The 21,498-nt window shown below is 46.4% G+C and overlaps 1 protein-coding gene across 1 annotated transcript in view; it reads right to left on the bottom strand.

Moving 5' to 3' along the window:
• Positions 1-19,959: 19,959 nt before the first annotated feature.
• The window catches only part of Frmpd3 (FERM and PDZ domain containing 3), a 78,110-nt gene continuing 76,571 nt past the window's right edge, over positions 19,960-21,498 (bottom strand). The window contains 3 exon segments of the mRNA XM_032889455.1: positions 19,960-20,080; positions 20,083-20,160; positions 20,163-21,498. Of these exon segments, the coding sequence (XP_032745346.1) occupies positions 19,983-20,080; positions 20,083-20,160; positions 20,163-21,498 (1,512 nt within the window). The 3' untranslated portion in view covers positions 19,960-19,982.

The following is a 21,498-nucleotide window of genomic DNA, read 5'->3' as shown; positions in this document are numbered from 1 at the left end:
CTCCACCCAGCCTTTCCGGATTGGCTGGACGCGGGTGGGGGCGGAGTCTTCCAGCAACGTGCAAAGGCACGAGAGGGGTTAAATTAAAGCACTTTCACATCACAAAGACAGCCACAACGCAGGCGCAGCCCATCCTGAGGGCTTGTTTACTGACTCTAATTACCAAGTGTACGTCTTACCTGGAGGGCAAGCCCCAGGGGAAAGTGACTGAAGGTGAGTCACCCTGGAACAATGCAAGAGAAAGTTACGTTTCTTTCTTATCACTGGAATCTAGTTTGTTGAATTAGGGAAAGTGTGTGGCTTTCCCCCAAATATCTGGGTGATAAAATTCTGATGACCTAATGCCTGGAAGAAGTAAAAATAAAGTATTATCCATGAAGAGCCCTGAAAGAATCAGCATAGTGTTTAAGTCTTCCACAATCACAACGTAATATTACTAACGTAGCCTTTTACACATGCTAACTGGACCAGTGCAAACCTGTATTTTTAGACTCCGTTTTCTTTAAGAGTATTCTAGACAGCCATGAATTAGATGTCAAGGAAAAGTCACACAAGTTTAGAATAAAAATAATATCGGGACCAACTGCTGGTGGTGGTATATACCTTTAATCCCTAGCACTGTGAGGGGGTGGCAGTCAGATCTATGTCAGTTCTAAGCCAGTCTGAAGTTCAAAGGGAGTGAACTGAAGTGCCAGAGATAGATAGCGAGATCTTGTCTCAAAACAGCAACAATCCACAAAATCAAAATAATGACTATGAGGTATGGTGGTTCATGCTTATAATCTTAACACTGTGGAGACTGAACCAGGGGGATCAGGAGTCCCAAGCTAGTCTCATACACATGAGACTCTGAGCCACGTGTGGTGGCTCATACCTTTAATTTCAGCACTCTGGAGGCAAAGTGAGATCCAGGGCAGTCAAGGAGACACAAAGAAACCCCAGTTTCTAGAACTAAAGGCATAGAGCACCACCACCCACCTAGAAATGAGGCTTTGAGAATTTGAGAGGCACATTGGAATTACCAGCACTTGTGAATTGGGATTATCTCTGTGAGTTCAAAGCCAGTCTTGTCTAGTGAGTTCCAGGACAGCTAGAGCTACATAGAGAGTCCCCTGCTCTCTCTCTGTGTGTGTGTGTTATTGCTCTTAAAACTGTCCAGCAAGGAGCTCTCCACAGGGCTGAAGAGATGGCTCAGCAGTTAAGAACAAGTATTGGTCTTGCAGAGGACCCACATTTTGTTCTTAGCACCCACAGGGCAAGTGGATCATAACTGCCTGTGATATCTCTGCCCACCAAGGACATCTGTATTCATATGACATATTGAAAACAATTTTTAAAGATTTTTTATTTATATGAGTATATTGTAGCTGTCTCCAGACACACCAGAAGAGGGCATCAGATCTCATGACAGATGGTTGCGAGCCACCATATGGCTGCTGGGATTTGAACTCAGGACTTCTGGAAGAACAGTCACTGCTCTTAACTACTGAGCCATCTCTCCAGCCCTGGAACTAATTTTTTAAAAATGAGTCTTAGAAAAAAGTGGGGCTGAAGAGATGACTCAGTGGTTAAGGGCACTCGCTCCTTTTCCAGAGAGCCTGGTAGTCACAGGGCAGCTCACAACAGTCTGTAATGCTAGTTCCAGGGAATCCAACAGCCTGACCCAGACATACATGAAAGCAAAACACCAACGCACATAAAATTTTAAAAAGTAATTTTTTTTAAAAAGAAGCCTTTGTGAAGTATAACAGTTATAGGTATGTTTCAGTGGGTTTTGTAAATTTACATAATTCAGAATAAATGCTCTGATCACCTCTGGAGCATGGCCCTCTGGAGCATGGTGACATAAAAAAAATGAACAATGCACAATCCTCTTCCTCTAGAAGGCACAAGATATGAAAAGCTTGATAGCCTGGTGTGGTGGTGCACCCCAATAATCCCAGCATTTGGAGGTAGGGAAACAAAATCAAATTGAGGATTTGCAGGAAATGGGCTGGTGTCCTGAAGAGAAATAACAAAACAAAGCAAAAACAAAATCAAAGAAGAGGCTTGGCAAAGGCCAGGCATGGTGGATGAATGCATGGAGCGGAAGTGGGGAAGGGAAGGTGTGTTGAGAGCTCAGGCAAGATGAGCAACAAGAAGCATGTATGACAGCTATGCTGTACTTCCTGTTACTAAAGCCAATGTAGTCTTTTTTTTTTTTTTCATAGCTGGGGACCGAACCCAGGGCCTTGTGCTTGCTAGGCAAGCACTCTACCACTGAGCTAAATCCCCAACTGTCAAAGTAGTCTTAAAAGTAAGCGTGGTGGCCCATATCTATAATCCTGCTGGCGAGAAGATTGAGTTCCAGGCTGGACTAGGCTCTATATAGTAGTGAGACCCTGTGTCAGAAGGAATGAGGGAAGCAGCAAAAGAGGAAAAGAAGAAACAAAAGAGGAGAGCCAAACAAGTTGGGTGTGGTGCATGTGTTTAATCCCTGAGGTGGGGGATTCTCGAGTTCAAGGCTACTCTTGGCCTCTTAGCAAATTTGACACCAGCTTGAGTTACATGAGACACTGTCTCATAGAAGAAAAAGTACCTGTCAGATGGCTCAGCAATTCAAAGTGTTTGCTATGCAAACCTGTGTGATGGCTACTCCTGGTTGTCAACTTGACTATATCTGGAATGAACTACAATCCAGAATTGGAGCGCTCACATGTGATCCAGATCTTGAGGCTGGAAGACACAGTTTCTGACCTGGATCTTGGCATGGAGATCTTGAGGCAAAGTGGCCATAAAAAGCTTAGGCATAGGCAAGATAGTACAGGCATTTACTCCCAGGAGATTGAGGCAAGGAGATCTCTGAGTTCAAGGTCAGCCTGGGACAAAACAAGTCCGGATCCAGGCGTGGTGGTACATTCCTTTAATCTGGGCCACACCTTCTGCTGGAGACATTGGAAAAAGGCAGATTCAATCTTCTTCACTTGCTTGCGTTTACTTGCTAGCACATCTGTGGAACCTCCTTCTATAGAAGACCAGCTGAAACGATTAGCCTCATGGGACTGAGCAACAACTAGAGTCTTGGACTTCCCATCCATAGCTGCCCATTGTTGGGGTAGTTGGACTACAGGCTATAAATCATCACAATAAATTCCCTCAAGATAGAGAGACATTCCATAACTTCTGTGACTCTAGAGAACCCTGACTAGGACAACCTGATTCTGCATTTTTGTCCTTGGAGCTCAGGGTAGAACTCCCAAAAGTTGTTCTCTGACCTTCACCCCACACAAATATGTCTGGGTGTACGTTTGTGCATTGAGTACGGTGCTGATGGAATCCAGAGATGTTGGATCTCCCTGGAGCTAGAATTACTGGCAGTTGTTAGCTGCCCAGCGTGGGCTGGGACTGGAACTCTGACCCTTGCAAAAATCCACTTAACATCTAACTAAACTGCGTCTCTAGTCCCTAAAATTAAAAATTAAAAAATAATTATAAAAACATATATGGGTGTTACAAAGGTAATTTATAAGTATGACTAATGACCAGGGTGGTTGGACATTAAGAAAAGTTTTCCTATTTCTGAATGGACCTGATTTAATCAGTTGAAAAGCCCTCTTTTAAAAGAACTAAGGTTTCCTTGAGGGGAAAAGCAAAACTCATGTCAGGATTGGAGGTACATGCCTTTAGTTCCAGCACTTGGGACACTAAGCAGAGAGATTGTTAGTTTGAGGCCAGCCAATGCTATATTGTAGCTCTCCCTCTCAAACAAACAAACAAACAAACAAACAAACACAAAACAAAAAACCCTGTAAACCCCTTAATATACATCTATCTGTCTCTGGCTGACAGTAGTTCATAAACCTAACTAGTGAAAGAGTTTGGATGGTTTTGATAGTGTGAATGGTTAAGAACTGGCATTTTTATGAGGGGAGATCTGATCTCTGACCTGGAGGGAAAAGGAGAGAGGCAGCGCAACTCATTTTATTCTAGAAAATGCTAAGGGGTCCCCTCTAGCCTACATTTCATATTTCCAGCTAACTGCAAAGCTCAGGGCCACTGAGAGAATTGTGTAAACAGGTTTCCTTGAAAAAAAATCTCTAACCACCCCCACCCAAAGGAGTGTTTTTGTCTGGTTTTACTTTGCTCTGGGTGTCAGATACCAAGGAGAGTCTGAATCCCTCTGCTCAGTCATTTCTTTTTTCTTTTTTTTTTTAAAACCTCATTTATTCATTTAATGTATATGAGTACACTGTAGCTGTCATCAGATAGACCATTATAGGTGGTTGTGAGCCACCGTGTGGTTGCTGGGATTTGAACTCAGGACCTCTGGAAGAGCAGTCAGTGCTCTTAACCACTGAGCCATCTCTGCAGTCCCCAGTCATTTCTTTTATAATCTTGCTGTTGCTGTTCTTTTGAAACAGGGTCTCAATGTGTAGCTCCAGCCTGCCTGAAACTCGCTGTGTGGGTCAAACTGGCTTTGTACCACAGAGATCCATTGCCTGCCTCTGAGCCTGGAATTAGGTGTGCACTGTTATGCAGGTATCTGTGGAGGTCAGAGGTGTTGGGTCTCCCTGGAGTTGGAGTTCCAGGAGGTTGTGAGACAGCTGACTCAAGAGTGCTGAGAACTAAACTCAGGTTCTGTGGAAGAGTAACAAGTGCTCTCTCTTTAAAAAAAAAAGATTTATTTATTTATTATTCATAAGTACACCGTGGCTATTTTCAGACACACCAGAAGGGGGCATCAGATCTCATTACAGATGGTTGTGAGCCACCAGGTGGTTGCTGGGATTTGAACTCAGGACCTCTGGAAGAGCAGTCAGTGCCCTCAACCCCTGAGCCATCTCTCCAGCCCCCAGTCATTTCTCTTTTAGGCATCTCGTGAAAAGTTTTGGATAGAGTACAGCTGTCAATCTCTGGACTACAGATATGAATAAAACATAGCCTTCAAACAGAGCACTGTGATACATGCCTGTATTCATTCCCCAAACTCAGAAGGCAGAGGCCAGAAGATCACAGGTTTAAAGCCATCCTGGACTACATACATGGTGAGACCTCATATAAAAGAAAACAAACACAAAAATGAAAACCCCACTACCACCAACAGAAAACCAACACCAGGGCTGGGGCTATATAGTTCAGTGGTAGGACACTTGCCTAGTATCTGAGAGGCCTTCTTCCCAGTCCTGCAAAATCAAACAACACTAAAGCATGCCACCAGGGGCTGGGGAGATGGAGGGGTAGGGAAGAGGACAAACAGGAAGACCTAAATTTAAATGACCATTTTTCCATGCAAAAACCTGGAAATTTGTGATTAACCCCTAGATCAGATGCAGGTCAAAGGGCAGACCATTTGCCATATACCAACTTTACTGGAACAGTGAGGTTCCTGTTAAGTGAGGAGAGCCCCTGCCTAAGGCAGCTAGGCAGAAGGCAGGCGATAGGGATAAAGACACCTGAAACTCCCCCAGGGGTCCACACGTGTTTGGTGGTCATATGCACTCACACAGTGATGTCCATAACCATACATACACAAACAGCTCTCATAGAGATAATGTTGAAAACAATCCCATCAAGCCGAGGCATCGCCCTTTCCCTTACAAAGCTTGCCAAACAGATTTGCAAATGAGCAACTTTAACAGCCAGGCGAGAGTGAAGAAAGCAACTCGCTACACTTTGCAGGACTAGGAGGGGGTTGACGAAGAACTTTCCTTTTCTGCTGTGGCTCTGGCTCCATGGTACAGTGCTTGTCTAGCATGAATAAAAGCTCTGGGTTCCATCCTGGACACCCTCAAACACACACACACACACACACACACACACACACACACACACACACACACACACACGTGATGATTTCTCCTGCAATTCCAGTATCCAGGTGAAGGATAAGGATATGGCGGACCAGCTTTAGCTCTATGAGACTCTGTCTTTAAAACAGGCAAACAAAATAAAATCTCCCTTTTGGGTGTCTGGTCTTTTGGCCCGAACATGCTGTCCTTCTTCCAGAATGTACTGTACTCGCTGGACTTTGGAGTTACCTTCTGGTGATTATTTCTAGCTTCCTCTGGTATCAGAATTCTTCCTCGGTTGTTCCCACATCTAGATCCTGTCTATATCTGATTTCTCACTCCTGAGGCTGACATGACCTGACCATTGTCAGCCATCTTAATTCAATGACCAAACTAAGGTGGATGTCTTACTTTAGTAAACTGGGTGTGGTGGTACACAGCTTTAATTCCAGCATGTGTGAGACAGCAGCAGGTGAATCTCTGAGTTCAAAGCCACCCTGGTCTACATAGCAAATTCCAGGACAGCCATAGCTACACAGGGAGAGTCTGTTTCGAAAACAAACAAGCAAACAAATAAAAAAGTAAACATCCTAGAAAGCTTTCAAAGGACACAGTCACAAAGCCTATCACATTTGTGGAAACAAGGAAACTTCAAAGACGCCTTTGAGTGTGTTTTCTGTTGGCCATCTACCATTGGGCATGTAGCCTATACTTCGGAGTACTTTCTTTCCCCTGTGAGACTCTCTTAGAAAAAAAATTAATTTACATTTGCAAGTGGTTATCACAGGGAGATAGCTTCTAGTTTAGGGATGGGGTTATATATCCTTTTCTATTTCAGCTCTTGGACCTATTTTATTTTGTCACTGACTCTCAGAAGCCTGTTTGTTTTATAAGGAGAGACAGAAATGGGGTGGAACTAGATGTGAGTGGAGGTGGGGAGGAACTGGGAGAAGTAGAGGGAGGGGAACTCTAATGAAGATGTTTACCTGCTACTTAGCACAACCCTAGGCTTCTTTCCAGGAACTCAGAAGTTCCATCCCCTACAATGGTATGTGTGGGGGAAGTACAGAAGTTTTTTTTCTAAATAACAACAAAAATCATGGTTTTACTCCTTTTCTTAAAATTACTCCTGTTCTGAAATATTTGTCTCATATGCCTAGTTTTTTTTTTTTTTTTTAATTAAAAAGTGTTTATCTCAGTTGGGATTTAGCTGAATGCATTTTGTTCTAGGTTTCATGTGAGTTCATTTTTCATGTGTCTGGGGCACTGTGTGTGGTCAGGGAGGGAGAGGCATCTCAGGATTTAAGGGATAACAGCCATAGTTAGGTGAAAGCAGCAGGAACAAGAGAGCTTTGCAGTTTGTTCTGGTGTTTTAATTTTTATGAGCTGAAGGATTGTCCCGGGATAATCACTGACCTGTGGAATATTTGAATGATGTTCTTCTGACCTACCCTGGCACATGTGTGAACAAGGTTTATCCATACATTCAGTCAGGTACCACAACATATACATAAAAAAAATAAAATAAGTATTAAAAACAAAATTAAGCACTCAACTAAGCAAACACAAAGACGTTAAGAGCCATAGAGAAGTTAATGTTCAAAGCCACACAACTAGTCCTTGGAAGAGCTTCAAGGATAGATGTCTGGGATTGGAGAGTTAGCACAGTGGCTAACTCATCTGAGCCCTCATCATCTCCTTGGCCGCTTACTTATTACCCACAATTTCCTCTTCTTTCTCTCTCCTCCAGCCAAACAAGATGCCCAAATAAGGGCAAGGGGAAGAAGGTGGCCTGGCCCCTGCTGTCGTGAAGAAACAAGAGGCCAAAAAAGGTGGGTGGTCAATCCTTTGTTTGAGAAAAGGCCGGAGAACTTCAGCATTGGACAGGACACCCAGCCCAAAACATACCTCACTCGCATCATCAAATGGCCCGGCTACAGGGCCCACTACAGGCTGCAACAGCAAAGGGCCATCCTCTAGAAGCCGCTCAAAGTACCTCCTGCCGCTAACCAAGTTCCCCCAGGCCCTTCACAGGTAAACAGCTACTCAGCTGCTTAAGCTTGCCCACAAGTACAGGCCAGAGACAAAGCAAGAGAAGAAGCAAAGGCTGCTGGCCCGTGCTGAGAAGAAAGCTGCTGGCAAAGGGGACATCCCAACTGAGAGACCGCCTGTCCTCTGAGTCCTCGGAGCAGGGGTCAATACAGTCACCACCTTGGTGGAGAACAAGAAGGCTCAGCTGGTGGTGATTGCCCACTGAACTGGTGGTTTCCCTGCCTGCCCTGAGTCGAAAGACGGGGGTGCCCTACTGCATCATCAAGGGAAAGGCCAGGCTGGGGCGACTGGTCCACAGGAAGACAAGCACTGTTGCCTTCACACAGGTTAACTCGGAAGACAAGGGGTCTCTGGCTAAGCTGGTGGAAGCTATTAGGACCAATTAAATGACAGATAAGACAAGATCTGCCAGGGGTTGGGGATTTGGCTCAGTGGTAGAGCGCTTGCCTAGGAAGCGCAAGGCCCTGGGTTCGGTCCCCAGCTCCGGAAAAAAAAAAGAAAAAAAAGAACCAAGAAAAGACAAGATCTGCCGCTGCCGCTGGCGAGGCAACGCCCTGGGTCCTAAGTCTGTGGCTCACATTGCCAAGTTGGAAAAGGCAAAGGCTAAAGAACTCGCCACTAAAGTGGATTAAATGTACATTGCTAAGTTTCCTGTACATAAATATAATTACAACATTAAAAAAAGAATGAGCCGGTTGTGGTGGCGCACGCCAGTAGGATTTGCTGAAGGAGGCAGAGGCAGGAGGATCACGAGTTCGAGGCCAGCCTGGGCTACACATTTGGGGTTGGGGATTTAGCTCAGTGGTAGAGCGCTTGCCTAGGAAGCACAAGGCCCTGGGTTCGGTCCCCAGCTCTGAAAAAAAGAATCAAAAAAAAAAAAAAAAAAAAAGAATGAATTCTGCTCTTGGAGAGGACTTGAATTTGGCTCCCAGCACCCACAAGTGCCAGCTCACAACCACCTCTGTGGACACTTGCTCTCATGCTCACACAAACACATTTCTTTTTTTTTTTTTTAATTCTTTTTTTTCGGAGCTGAGACAACTCAGGGCCTTGCGCTTACTAGGCAAGTGCTCTACCACTGAGCTAAATCTAACCCCAACACATTCTTTAACATTTAAAATATATACAGCAAAATAAAAGAATCAAAGTTTATTTCTGCTCTAGGACTCTTCCAGGTCTGTTTCTGAGCTAAACTAGCTGTGGGCCAGCACTACAATAGCTGTGAATCAAATCAGTCTCTCTCAGCCAGGTATGGCCATGTATATCGTAAGTCCTGCCTAAAACAACAACAACAACAACAACAACAACAACAACAAAATCTGTCTTTCCCACTGCTCAACAAATGAAATCTGTCATTTTCTACTTTGTTCTTTGAATGGAGGCCTTGTACATATCCACTGTGCTAGCTTGGTGGTCAAGGCCATGTAGCAATTGAGGCTTGTAGGTCATAACTGGAAGTAGGAATTGCATTTTCCTTCCAATCATTGCAACAGCTTGTCCATACTGAAAAGTGGCTGTCAAATGTGTACAGTAAAAGGGTGAAGCAGATGAGAACTTAAAATCATTTTTATTTTTAGGACTTACAATTTTGGGGGGCTGGAGAGATGGCTCAGTGGTTAAGCGCACTGGCTGCTCTTCCAGAGGTCCTGAGTTCAAATCCCAGCAACCACATGGTGGCTCACAACCATCTGTAATGGGACCTGATGCCCTCTTCTGGTGTGTCTGAAGACAGCTACAGTGTGATCATAAAATAAAATAAATAAACCTTTAAAAATAAATCAAAGGTCATAGGGCATGCATATTAGTTAAAAGATCAGATTCAAAGCTGGTGTGTTGGTGCAGGCTTATAATCCCAGCACTAGAGAAGCAGAGGCAGGTGGATCTCTGTGAGTGGGAGGCCAGTGTGGTTTGTCTACCTAGTGAGTGCCAAGTGTTCTACATAGCAAGTTCCAGACCAGACAAGGCTGTGTAGTGAGAAACCTCACTAATAACAACAGTAGTGATGATGAGGATGATGATAATAATAATAACAATAACAAATAATTGCACTGTGTAGGAAGTTCTTTGTCCCAGTTCCCAAATGTCTTATTTAGCTAATCTTGTGGCTCACAACCTAGTGAAATTCTCTGTGTTTTGCTCAGAAAGAGAAAATGGAGACATAAATCAGCTTAGAGGGAAGATAGGCACAGAAGTTTGTCACCACAATGTTATTAAGAAGTTAGAGGAATGTCCGATGACTAGGAATGTCCTACTGAGGTAGGAGTAGAGAGAGCAACCAGTGGTTCTGAACTAAAGCTGAATTTGCTATCTAGGAAACTTGGCAGTGATCTTAGAAACAGAATTTTCCTCCTTTCCCTCCCCCCTTTCCCCATAATTCCTTGAAAATCATTATCCTACTACCATTTTGCATAAGGCCATTTTGTTGGTAAACTGCCTAGATGAAAAGGGAAAAGATTTGAGGTAAACCCTGACAGAGTGGGTAATCTCAAGAAGTTGCCCTCTGGGAAGCTGATACTGATTTAGAGTTTAATTGGGTACAGAAACGCATACCTATAATTGGTGAGGCTAAGGGAGGAGGATCACAAGTTTTTAGGCTAGCCTGAGCTACAGAGTGAGGCTGTGTTGAGAGAAAAGAAAGAAGGAAGGAAGGAAGTAAAAATAATGGATTTTGAGAGGTCTTTTTAATCCGTGTGATTTAACATTTCTTCTTCTGGATTTGTAGCAGAAGGAGTTGAGTGATCGTACTGTAAGAATACTACATTTCTGTCTTCCTTACAGCCCTGTTCACAATATCCAAGATATAGAACTAACCTCGATGTCTACCATTAGACAGATGTATAAAAATACGCTGCACAGGCAAAATGGAGTGTTATTCAACAATAAAGAATAAGGATATTATGTAATTTATAGGAAAATTAATAGACACAGAGATCACTACATTTAAAGACACAGAGATCACCATGCTAATTGAAATAAGCCAGACTCAGAAAGACACATGTCACACAAACATACTCATTAGTGGAAACTAAAACAAAACAATTTACTCCCAAAAGATAAAACTAAAACAGTGATTGCCAGGAGTGTGGAGTGGAGCAGAACTGCAGAGATATTGGTTAGAGATAATATAGGTAATATGTCAGATGAACAAGTTTAGAAGTCTAATACACGGCTGGGGATTTAGCTCAGTGGTAGAGCGCTTACCTAGGAAGCATGAAGGCCCTGGGTTGGTCCCCAGCTCCAAAAAAAGAACCAAAAAAAAAAAAAAAAGTCTAATACACAGCATACAGACCATTTAGTTAGTAAAAGTATACTGGGGTCAATAAGATGGGTCAGTAGGTAAAGGTGCTTGCTGTCAACCTGCAGACCCAAGTTCAGTCCACAGGATGCATGAGTTGTCCTCTGACCTGCACACACATGTTGTGTTATAAGCATGCATTCACACACAATTTTTTAAAATTTTTCTTTTTTTATTGGATATTTTATGTATTTCCATTTCAAATGTTATCCCCTTTGCTGGTTCCCCTCTCCCCCTGCTTCTATTAAGATGCTCCCCCTCCCACCTCTACCTCACCCTGGCATTCCTCTACACTGAGGAAAAGAGCCTTCACAGGACCAATGGCCTCTCCTCCCACTGATGCTGGACAAGGCCATCTTCTGCTACATATGCTGCTGGAGCCATGGGTGCTACCATGTGTACTCTTTGGTTGGTGGTTTAGTCGCTGGAAGCTCTGGCGGGGGTCTGTTTGGTTATATTGTTGCAAACCCCTTCAGCTCCTCCAGGCCTTTCTCTAACTCCTCCATTGGGATCTCTGTGCTCAGTCCAATGGTTAGCTGCAAGCATCCTCATCTATATCAGTAGGGCTCTGGCAGAGCCTCTCAGGAGACATCATATCAGGCTCCTGTCCGCAAGCACTTCTTGGCATCAGCATGAGTGACTAGGTTTGGTGGCTGCATATGGACTGGATCCCTAGGTGGGGCAGGCTCTGAATGGCCATTCCTTCAGTCTGTGCTCCAAACTTTGTCTCTGTATTTCCTCCTATGAATATTTTTGTACCCCCTTCTAAGAAGGACTGAGACATCTTCACATTGGTCGTCCTTCTTCTTGAGTTTCATGTGGTCTGTAAATTGTATCTTGGGTAATCTGAGCTTTTGGGCTAATCACTTATCAGTGAGTGCATACCATGTGTGTTCTTTTGTGACTGGGTTACCTCACTCAGGATGCTATTTTCTAGTTCCATCCATTTGCCTAAGAATTTCATGAAGTCATTGTTTTTAAGCACACATAATTTCTAAAACTAATAAAATACGCTATTTCAGAGAGGTAGATTTCATTTACCTGACACACACACACACATACACACACACACACACACACACACACACACACACACTCACAAATGTTTGAAAATGTGAGTACTTGGGGCTGGAGAAATGGCTCAGCACTTCAGAGAACTTGCTTGCTTTCTTATTGTTTTGGCCTGAGTTTGGATCCCAGCGCCCACACTGGGCACCTCAATCTGTTTTTGTTTTTTGTTTTTTGTTTTTTCTTTTTTGCGGAGCTGGGGACTGAACCCAGGACCTTGCGCTTCCTAGGCAAGCGCTCTACCACTGAGCTAAATCCCCAACCCCCATCAATCTGATTCATTCTTCTGAATTCCTCAGATGGACACACATACAGACACACAGAAACACACACACACACACACACACACACACACACACACACACACAAAAATCTATTTTAAATGACTATTCTCTTTTTAACTAAATTAACACCCTTCTCTACTTTGCTTTTCTTGGCAGTGCTGAGAGTTGAACCTAAAGCAGCACTTGTGCTAGGCAAGTGCTTTGCCAACTGAGAAACCCTTTCCAACCCACCCTTTGCTTTAAACCTCCATGTTGAAGTAGGCTAAGAAATTCAAGTCTCCTTCCTGCTTCTAGCAGAGGAAGAGGACGAAGAAAGAGCAGGGGTATGGGTGTCAAGGAAACGAGTCAGGGTGTTGGCCAGGGGCCAGGAAAAGCCTGCAGTCTGCCTGCCTGCTCCTGAAAGGTAGTAATACTCCACTGGGCTGGAGCCCCGGAGCTTCATGGTTTCAGAAGAAAGGCTGGGAGGATGCAGGTCATGCATGTTCCATTTGAGGGGAACTGATAGAAGCCAGTTTTGCCCGACAGGAATGGATATGTGAAGGAAACAGGCCCTCGGTCTTGTTCTGGCCAATTTTCTAGTTCCAGGCATTTAGTGGAAGCGTAATTAGTTTCTGAGGTCCAACTGCAAACGGGGAAGCTTGATTTGCACTTGTTAAGCTTGTACCACTAGGAAGGAGGATTTTTAGAGCTGCTTTTCAGCACCACCTCATTAATCCTCACAACCGCAGAGGGAGGCTGAAGACCCAGACATCTTCATTTTAAAGACGAGTTCCAACGAGGTAAAATGACTTGAACCCCATCATACTACGGCAAGTCAGCCAATGTGCTGAAAATAGAGCCAAGCTATGATTCCGGGGTGAACTGCTCAAGTTAGTCTACAAGTCATCCTTGCTTTGTTCATTGCAGATACCACAAGCTCCTTGCAGGGGACCAGTATCACCCTACTCTCTGCCCCCCGGCTGACCCTCTGCTTAAGTACATCATAGAGCTAGCATGTTGGCTATATAACCCCAGCATTAAGGAGGCTAAGGCAGGAAGGTCAAGAGTTTCAGGCTATACTCGGCTACATAGAAAGAGGGAGATCTTGTTTCAAAAATGGGTCATAGGTAACACTGGGGTATGGAGCAGTGGTTCGCAACCTGTGGGTTGTTACTCCTTTTGGTGTTGAATCACTCCTTCACAGGGCTTGCCTGAGACCATTGGACAATGAAGGTATTTACATTACTACTGTTAAGTAGTAGTAGCAAAATAACTTTATGGTGGTGGTGGGGTCACCACAGCACGAGGAGCTGTATTAAAGGGTCGTTGCATTAGGAAGGTTGAGAAGCACTCACCTGGTCTAGAGAGTGGAGAGAGGGATGCTCGCTCTGTCTTAGCATCTCTTGCTGGCTCAACCCTCTAGCCCCCGTATCTCTGAGGTTTTTGATGTCTACTTGGGTCCCGATTGTCAGAAACAGGACAGTCCTAGACAGCCTCCCCTTGGGGTTTGTGCCACTGGCTAATCTCATTCATCTGCTAGAAACAGAGCATCTACACCATTCCTGTCAAAGCATGTCTAGGAGTTGAGAAGAAAAAAGGCGGATGCCAAGTCGTAAGGAAGAAAATGTAGCTGGAGTTAGGTAACACAGTTGGGGTATATTTGAAATGCTCAGTAGTCTTTAAAAGTATGCAAGGTAACCAAAATGAAACAAAAGGAAGAAAGAAAACCCAAAATCGGTCAGGGTTTGCGATTTCCTCCATGATTTTGTTGTCGTTTTTAGTATTTGCTGGGTGAGTTGTTAGTGGTGACTGAGTCTCGCTCCTGCGTCCACTTCCTGAGTACTAGGATTATAGATGTGAGCCACATCTAACTTTTTTTTTTATCTCCTGTTACTTTTGGCATCATGGTATCTCTATCTATAAAAATACTTAAGATGTCACATAAGTGATCTTTTCCTTCTAGATCTTTTGAGACAATCTCATGTGTTAAGACTATGAGCTACACTGTGGTGCTTGAACATGGCAGCCAGCATGTACGTACCCTTGGAGACTCAGAGCCTAGGTTGAGGATCATGAACTCACATGCATATTTTGAGTGTGGCTTTGGAGGACAGAACTATTGAATTCATGAAAGAGCAAGTCTATAAGAAGCTCACATCATCCCTGGCTCTGTGAAAGACAACTGGCACAAGCACAGGCTGGTGGACAGGGCTCAGGGGCACATTGGCTCCCAGCAGTCTGCATTTCACAGTCTGGCTATCCACACCCGCTGCAGTCTGCCTGGACCCAGGACATTAATTCCACTTCCAATGACAGTGACTCTGCATCCATGGGAAGGAAGTACTTTGAGGCTGAGTACTGTGGAGTAACCATTGAAAGCATGGACTAGGTAGAAAATCACTGGCTTGTTACCATCTGCGGGATCTTGAGATAGTGACTAAACCTTTCTAGGATTCAGCTTTCTTCGCTGAGACGTGGAGGTAGATGATGATCATCACCTCTCTCCTCAGAATGTTGTGAAGATTAAAAGAAATCATGCATGTAAAACACTTAGGTGAGTGACCAACATACGACAAATGTTCATACACATTGTTTTTTAAATTTAAGGGGAGGGGTAATTTTGTTACGTGTGTGTGTGTGTGTGTGTGTGTGTGTGTAAGAAGGAAATAAGAATAAACCATCAACATCTAGAGGATACGGTGTCACAGACAAGAAAGCAGGGAAACTGCAAGTGAGCTCACCCCTGAGGGCTAGGTCTGACTGAAAACTTCATGCTAATCCACCAGACACTTGGTACGTGGGTATGTGGGTGCCTTTGGTAGTCATGGGCAGTACCAATGCCAGTAAAATAAGGAGTCTGTCCCTATGAGAAGACATACCTTCACCATTCCCACCTAATCGTGGCATGCAGCAGGATAGAGTTGTCCACCTGAGAAATCCTTGTAGACCTATAGTGCAGCCCTCAAAACTCACATCCTCCTACTTCAGGGAGAATGTCCTCCTTGTTTCAGATGCATCCACAGTCTGGCTTTCAGGCTACAGGATGAGGAAGGGGATAGTTATTTCTCCTACCCTCTTGGCTGCCGGGAAATATTTGATCCTAAGTTATAAACGTCCACCCCTTTCCAATGCTGGCAATTGATTTTCTCCTATCCCATTGGCAGCAAAAATTCTGGCTGAGGCAGGTCTCTTCGATTTCTAGCTGATGAAATTGCCTATTACCCACAATGTCTTGACAAAAATGTGATTGTGCCAGGCCCACCAGCACTCTGGGCTTATGCCAACAGTCCGAAGCCATTTTCAGTTAATGGGCTGAGGTCAGAAAGGCTCTGGGGAAGTTGCCTTGGGTGGTTGGAAAATATCAACACCAGGTTCCAGCTTCTACCAGAGATGGCCAGAAAGATGCTACTGGGGATATGGCCTCTCTCAGTGCTCCATGTTCCTGCAGGGAATGGCCTTGGGTCCACAGAAAAGAGAGACCAATGACATCTCGGGAGAGCTTCAGAAGCTTAGGAAAAATACTTGGTGAAACTCAGCTGAATTGCTGGGCTGCTGGGTTCCAACACCTGTGTTGTGTTTTCAGCAGGGTTAGCTATACATCCCTGATTCACCGTTTAAACTAGGCTAGCCTCAGGTTTGTGGTTCCAGCTTCCAGAGTGCTGGGATTCCAATTGTGGTCCACCATGCCTGGTTTCCAGCTCCTCTCCTCTCTTCTCCTCTCCCCTCCCCCTCCTTTCTCCTCCCCTCCTATCCCCCTCCCCTCTCTCTCTGAGACAAGGTCATATATGTTCCAAGCCTAGCATACTTCCTTTGTCAGGATGACCCTGAACTGATTCTTCTACCTCTATCTCCCACGTGTTGAGTTGAGATTACAGGCAAGCAACCACCACACCCAATTTTTTTTAAAGATTTTTTTTATTTCTCTGCATGCCCCCCTGTATGTGTGTGTGTGTGTGTGTGTGTGTGTGTGTGTGTTGTGTGTGCTCTCGAATGCGCATGCATGCACCCCCATGCCCCCACACCCTGTACCCTCACATCCCCGCACCCACGAATATACAATAATGTCCACAGAGGCAAGAAGTGGGTGTCAGATTCCTTGGATCTGTAGTTGCAAATGGTTGTGAGCCACCTTACATGGGTGCTGGGAACTGAGGTTCTTTGGAAGAGCAGTATTGTGCTCTTAACTGCTGAACCATCTCTCCAGTCCCTATGCCCAGTTTTTATGCAGTGCTGATGATTTATCAAACCCAGGGGTTTGTGCATAGTAACAAGTACTCTATCAACTAAGTCATAACTTTAGCCCTCCCCTCTTTTAATAGGATGCCAGGCTGCACAGCCATGCCTCAATGCACTACCCTGGATTACTGATTCCCAGAAGAGAGTGTGCCCTTCTTACATTGTGTAGAAGACTGAATGGGGTTCTTTCATGATACTCTTCTAATTTGACATCCATTTACACGACAAACATTTTGAAGACTCACTTTGTGTCATCTCTATGCGTGCAAATACCCAAATATAGAGCCAAGTAAGGTTATCAGTTCCTAGCAGCATAATTGGTGTAGGGCTCCAGCGTGTGTGTGTGTGTGTGTGTGTGTGTGTGTGTGTGTGTGTGTGTGTGTGTGTGTTGTGTGTGTATAGTCTCAAACTCTGGATTATTCATTGTGTCATTTTGAGCATCAGCTCACTTCACTTTATATGAGCATCCCAGTAAACTCAAACCCAGAAGAGTTCTGCATTCGGGGTCCATGACTTCGCCCATATATGCATTGGGGAACTTGCATAGTGGCTCAAGGTGACTTAGCCTCTGGCTCTTCCTCTCTCAAGCTTTTTGCTTCCAAGCTGTTTAGCTGAGACCTTTGCAGACAAAACAAAAGTACATCATTGTGAGAAAGTGACCCCTTGATGAAGCAGTGGGGCTGGATGGAACTGAAATTACCGTCATGTGCCCTTAGGGTTATCATGACCCAGGATTTTTTTTTTCTACCTCATCATGAGTGAGTGTGCAGAGAAATAACTTGCCTGCATTTGCACAAAGGCACCTCAGAGACTGCTGGGAACCTGGGTTTAATGAAAGAAATGAAGAGAACGGGAGGAGGGAGGGAGAAGGTAAGGAATTCTTAATGTAAATAGCTCTGAAAAGCTAGAGAGGCTGACCATGTTTGGGATCCTGATGTTTCTATCCTCTCTAAATCAACCTCACCACCACTGCACAATCCGCCAGAGACTGTTGCAGAGGATTCCCCATCCTAAAACATCAGAAGACCACACTAACAGTCCGTTTCAGAACTGGCGCCCTAACTCCCAGGCCCTCTGGCGCCCTAGAAACGGAGCACATTGTGATTTTTGTCTAGCCTCAATCCTTCACTTTTGAGGTCACAGCCATGGTGTCCAGGTAACCCAGAAGTCCCATGACCAATAGAAAGGGATAAACATCTCACCCCATGTGGCGGGTGTTTTCCAAGAGAAGCAAGGAGGATCCTCTGTGTTGGAGGAACATGGGAGAAGTGGAATCCTTAGCTCTCATCACCCCTATGAGCCCATGTATCAGGGAATGAAGGCGCAGGTGGAGCGAAGGACTGCTACTAACCAATAATTCAAAGACACAGGGACATCCACAGAGAGACACTCCAAAGACTTATTGGGAGAGTAAGATGAATAGATTTAATCATTCTTGTTCGAAAAACAAGACATAAATTAGTGTAATATATAATTTATATATTTATGTAGTATATATACTATATACAGACATTAGAAAATGTATCCTCTCCATGAGGCTGAGGGAGAGGTGAGTAAATGACAGCGATGAAATGACAACAGGCAGGGTCTGAGTGGCGAAGGTGTAGGATCAAGAAGTTGGGAGAAGAGGAAGACCATGCCAACATTCTGAGGGCAGTGGTCGTGGGGGAAAGGGCTCCCCACTGGCTGCATCTCTGGCCCATTAAACATCTTGGTCCTGTGGGAGGAGAGGCAAGGAAGGGGGACTGGCTTCTGTAGAAGGATACCCCTCCTCCTTGCTGGGAGACCTTGCCACTCAGGAGGCTTTATTGCACTTAGGATCACCAAGGATAGGCAGGGGCTCTGCACAGTGTACATCTTATAAAACTCACATAAGAACGAGAGATTTCACACAGGCCTCTCACACAGTGATGAAAAAGAGACCAACGCTGGCTGGGGGGTGGGGGTGGGAAACAGGCAGCTATGGAGAAGTGGACAAGAAGCAATCTATACAGAAGAAACATTGGCTTTCTTTGTTCCCTACAGTGGGATAACTGTAGGGGACTCCGTGTCTTCACTCCCAGAAGGGCTGGGTAAGGGGTGGTGGTGGTGATGGCATCAGTGGCAGCAGCGGCGGCAGCGGCGGCAGCGGTGGCAGCGGTGACAGTGACGGTGGTGGTGGTGGTGGTGGTGGTGGTGGTGGTGGTAGCAACGGCAATACATGAGTGTCAAAGAGGATGCTAAACAGTGTGAATTCCCTTCCAGATGGTTCCAGAGAGGGAGAGAGGTGCAGGACTGCACCGGGTAAGGCGCTCAGCTTCTTTTCTTAGAGAGACAAATCCACAGGGTCAATACACAGCCAAAAGCATATACTCAGGATTAACATATCACGCTAGCTTCCAGAAGTTTAAGATATAGTCATCAACACCCCACCCCCCCCCCTCCCCACCCCATCCCAATCCATAGCTACATAGAACTCCTAAAGACAGTCTATCTGGTAGAGATGTTGAGAGAGGAGCCCATGCCTCTGACAACAGCTCCTGCACAGGGCTGGACTGAACCGGGCAGGCTCTGATACCTGCGCTGGGTCTTCCCAGAGCAGACATTTTCACCAGGTACCTTACCCAAAACACGTGATCTCAGAGGCTTGCTCCCTAGTGGACTGAGCTGCCCTGCCCATCAGTAAGGGGCAGGACACTTTGGGGATGGCTGGTGTGGAGCTACTGAACCTGGGGGCAAGGGCTCCCAAGGCTGCCAACTGGTTGAGCCAGCCACTGACAGCCGGACATGGCTGTATTCTGCGCATATCCAACCTGGGCATTGGCCCTTGAGGTGGCTCCTGCCAGGTACAAGGGAGCCCCTGGTGGGTGGGCGCATCTGGAAGGAGCGCCCTCTCTCCTTGCCTTGGCGCTATGGCCTACCGCTACTGCTACTGCCCTCCTTGGGGCAGCAGATGCTAGGAGGAGCTCGAGGTCCTGGCTCCCCCGGTGCCCAACTCAGAGCAGGAGGTGAACTTGATGTCACCTATCAGCCCCAGAGTAGAGATAGATAAAATACAGCTCTGTGGTGGGCGTAATGGCAAGGGACCTTTGCCCTCACAGTGACGCCCAGAGGCCAAGAAGGGGTGAGGACACCCAGGGCGGCAGCTAAGCCTGCAGCCCTTAATAAAGAGCCCAGTCTAGGGGTTAGCCTTGGAGACTGATAGGCTCTTGGACCCTGACTGGCCCAGCAGAAACACACACTCACCACGAGATGCAAAGACCACAAAGCTCAAACCGGGGACTGTGGATGGGGGGACAAGCCTGGGCAAGGCCTACTTAATCAGGGTTTTAAGGAGCGTGTGAATGTGCTCATAACAGTCGATGACGGGGAGCCGGTGGGTGCCCTGTGGCTGCTGGCAGCGGTGGTGGTGGCAGCGGTTGCTGCTGCTGCTGCTGTTGTTGCTGCTGCTGCTGTTGCTGCTGCTGGTTAAGGTTCCGGGCTGTGGACTCTTCAGCGCACGCAGCAGGAAGGTGTAATTCCTCACTACCTCTTCTACTTTGGCCAGCAGCTCCTGGCGCTGGGCCTCAGAGCGCACGATGAACACTAGCCGCACAAAGGTCTCAATGAGGCTGCTCAGCACCTGGAAACTGCCTGTAATGGCGGCCAGCATATGAGTCGGACTCTTGTCCACATTGGCTACCCGGCGGCAGGAGGCCCGGAGCTCCTTGAACTTGAGAGCTAGCTCTAGCTTGTACTCGGAAATCTGAGAGACGTACGGCTTGGGAGCACGAGCCTCGGGGCTGGCCACACACTGCCGCAAGACTGTTAGCAGCTCATTGGTATCCAGACGGGCAGCCAGGAAGCCATCAGGGAGGCCGTAGGCATGGGCCCGCAGGGCATTGATCTTAGCCAGGCTCCCCTCAAAGGTGGATACCCGAAGGTCGATCTCCTGGGTGTGAGGGGCCTCAGGGCTGCTGCTGCAGGTGGCAGCATCCAGTACCTGCAGGGTTCTGCTCACCACAGGCACCACCTGCTCATCCAACTTCATGCCAGGCAGGATCTTCATGGGGATGGAGTAGGAGAGCTCATCTTTGCCATCGCTGGCATCATCTGCCATGTCGCACTTGCGGTAGTAGAAGCAGTAGCGGATGGAACAGCACTTGCTACTTTCACTGTCCTCATCCAGATCAGCTGGCCTCCGGTACACCTCCTCTGGGAGTGAAAACACAGCCATTTGTCTGGGGCCTTTGCTCTCAGGGGCCACTTGGACGTAGGAGGGCTCTCCTAGAGTTGGTGACTCTGCACACTTGACTTTTGGACCCAAACCTAGTGGGAAGCCTGACTCTATCTCCTTGACCTCTCTTGGCAGCATTCCCAGGGGTGGGTGTGGGTAGACATCAGAGGTCAGCGACACCGTGTCACCCTGGTCCAGCTCACTGATACTGTAGTGGCGCATCAGTTTCCTGTAGTTGGGATCTCCCAAACATTCACCCCCTGAGGCACACGTGGTCAGGCACGAAACCCCACTTTCAGGGTCTGACCGGCACTCACGGGACTCCAGACTGGTGGAGCGGATGCGTTGGATGTTGATGGGACTATTAAGGCTCAAGCCTGGGCCAGCCTCTGGCTGCCTCTGGGTAGGGGCGACCCTCTCTCTCTCCCGGAGGCCAGGTGCAGGGGTCTGGGCAGCCTGTGGCCGTCCCCCTCGGCAGATACGCTTGCAGTCACAGCTGCGTCTCTGTTCGCGAGACATCCCTGGTCCCTGCTGCACGGGGCTACTGCGGAGCTGGCAGCTGCAGCGGCCAGGTGCTGGAGGTTGCAGGAACTCTGTGCCTGGAAGTTCCCCCTGGCTTTT

This window comes from Rattus rattus, chromosome X, assembly GCF_011064425.1.
Source record: "Rattus rattus isolate New Zealand chromosome X, Rrattus_CSIRO_v1, whole genome shotgun sequence".
NCBI lineage: Eukaryota > Metazoa > Chordata > Mammalia > Rodentia > Muridae > Rattus > Rattus rattus.
The sequence above is the reverse complement of the archived record's forward strand: the minus strand, read 5'-3'. Positions and strand labels throughout refer to the sequence as shown.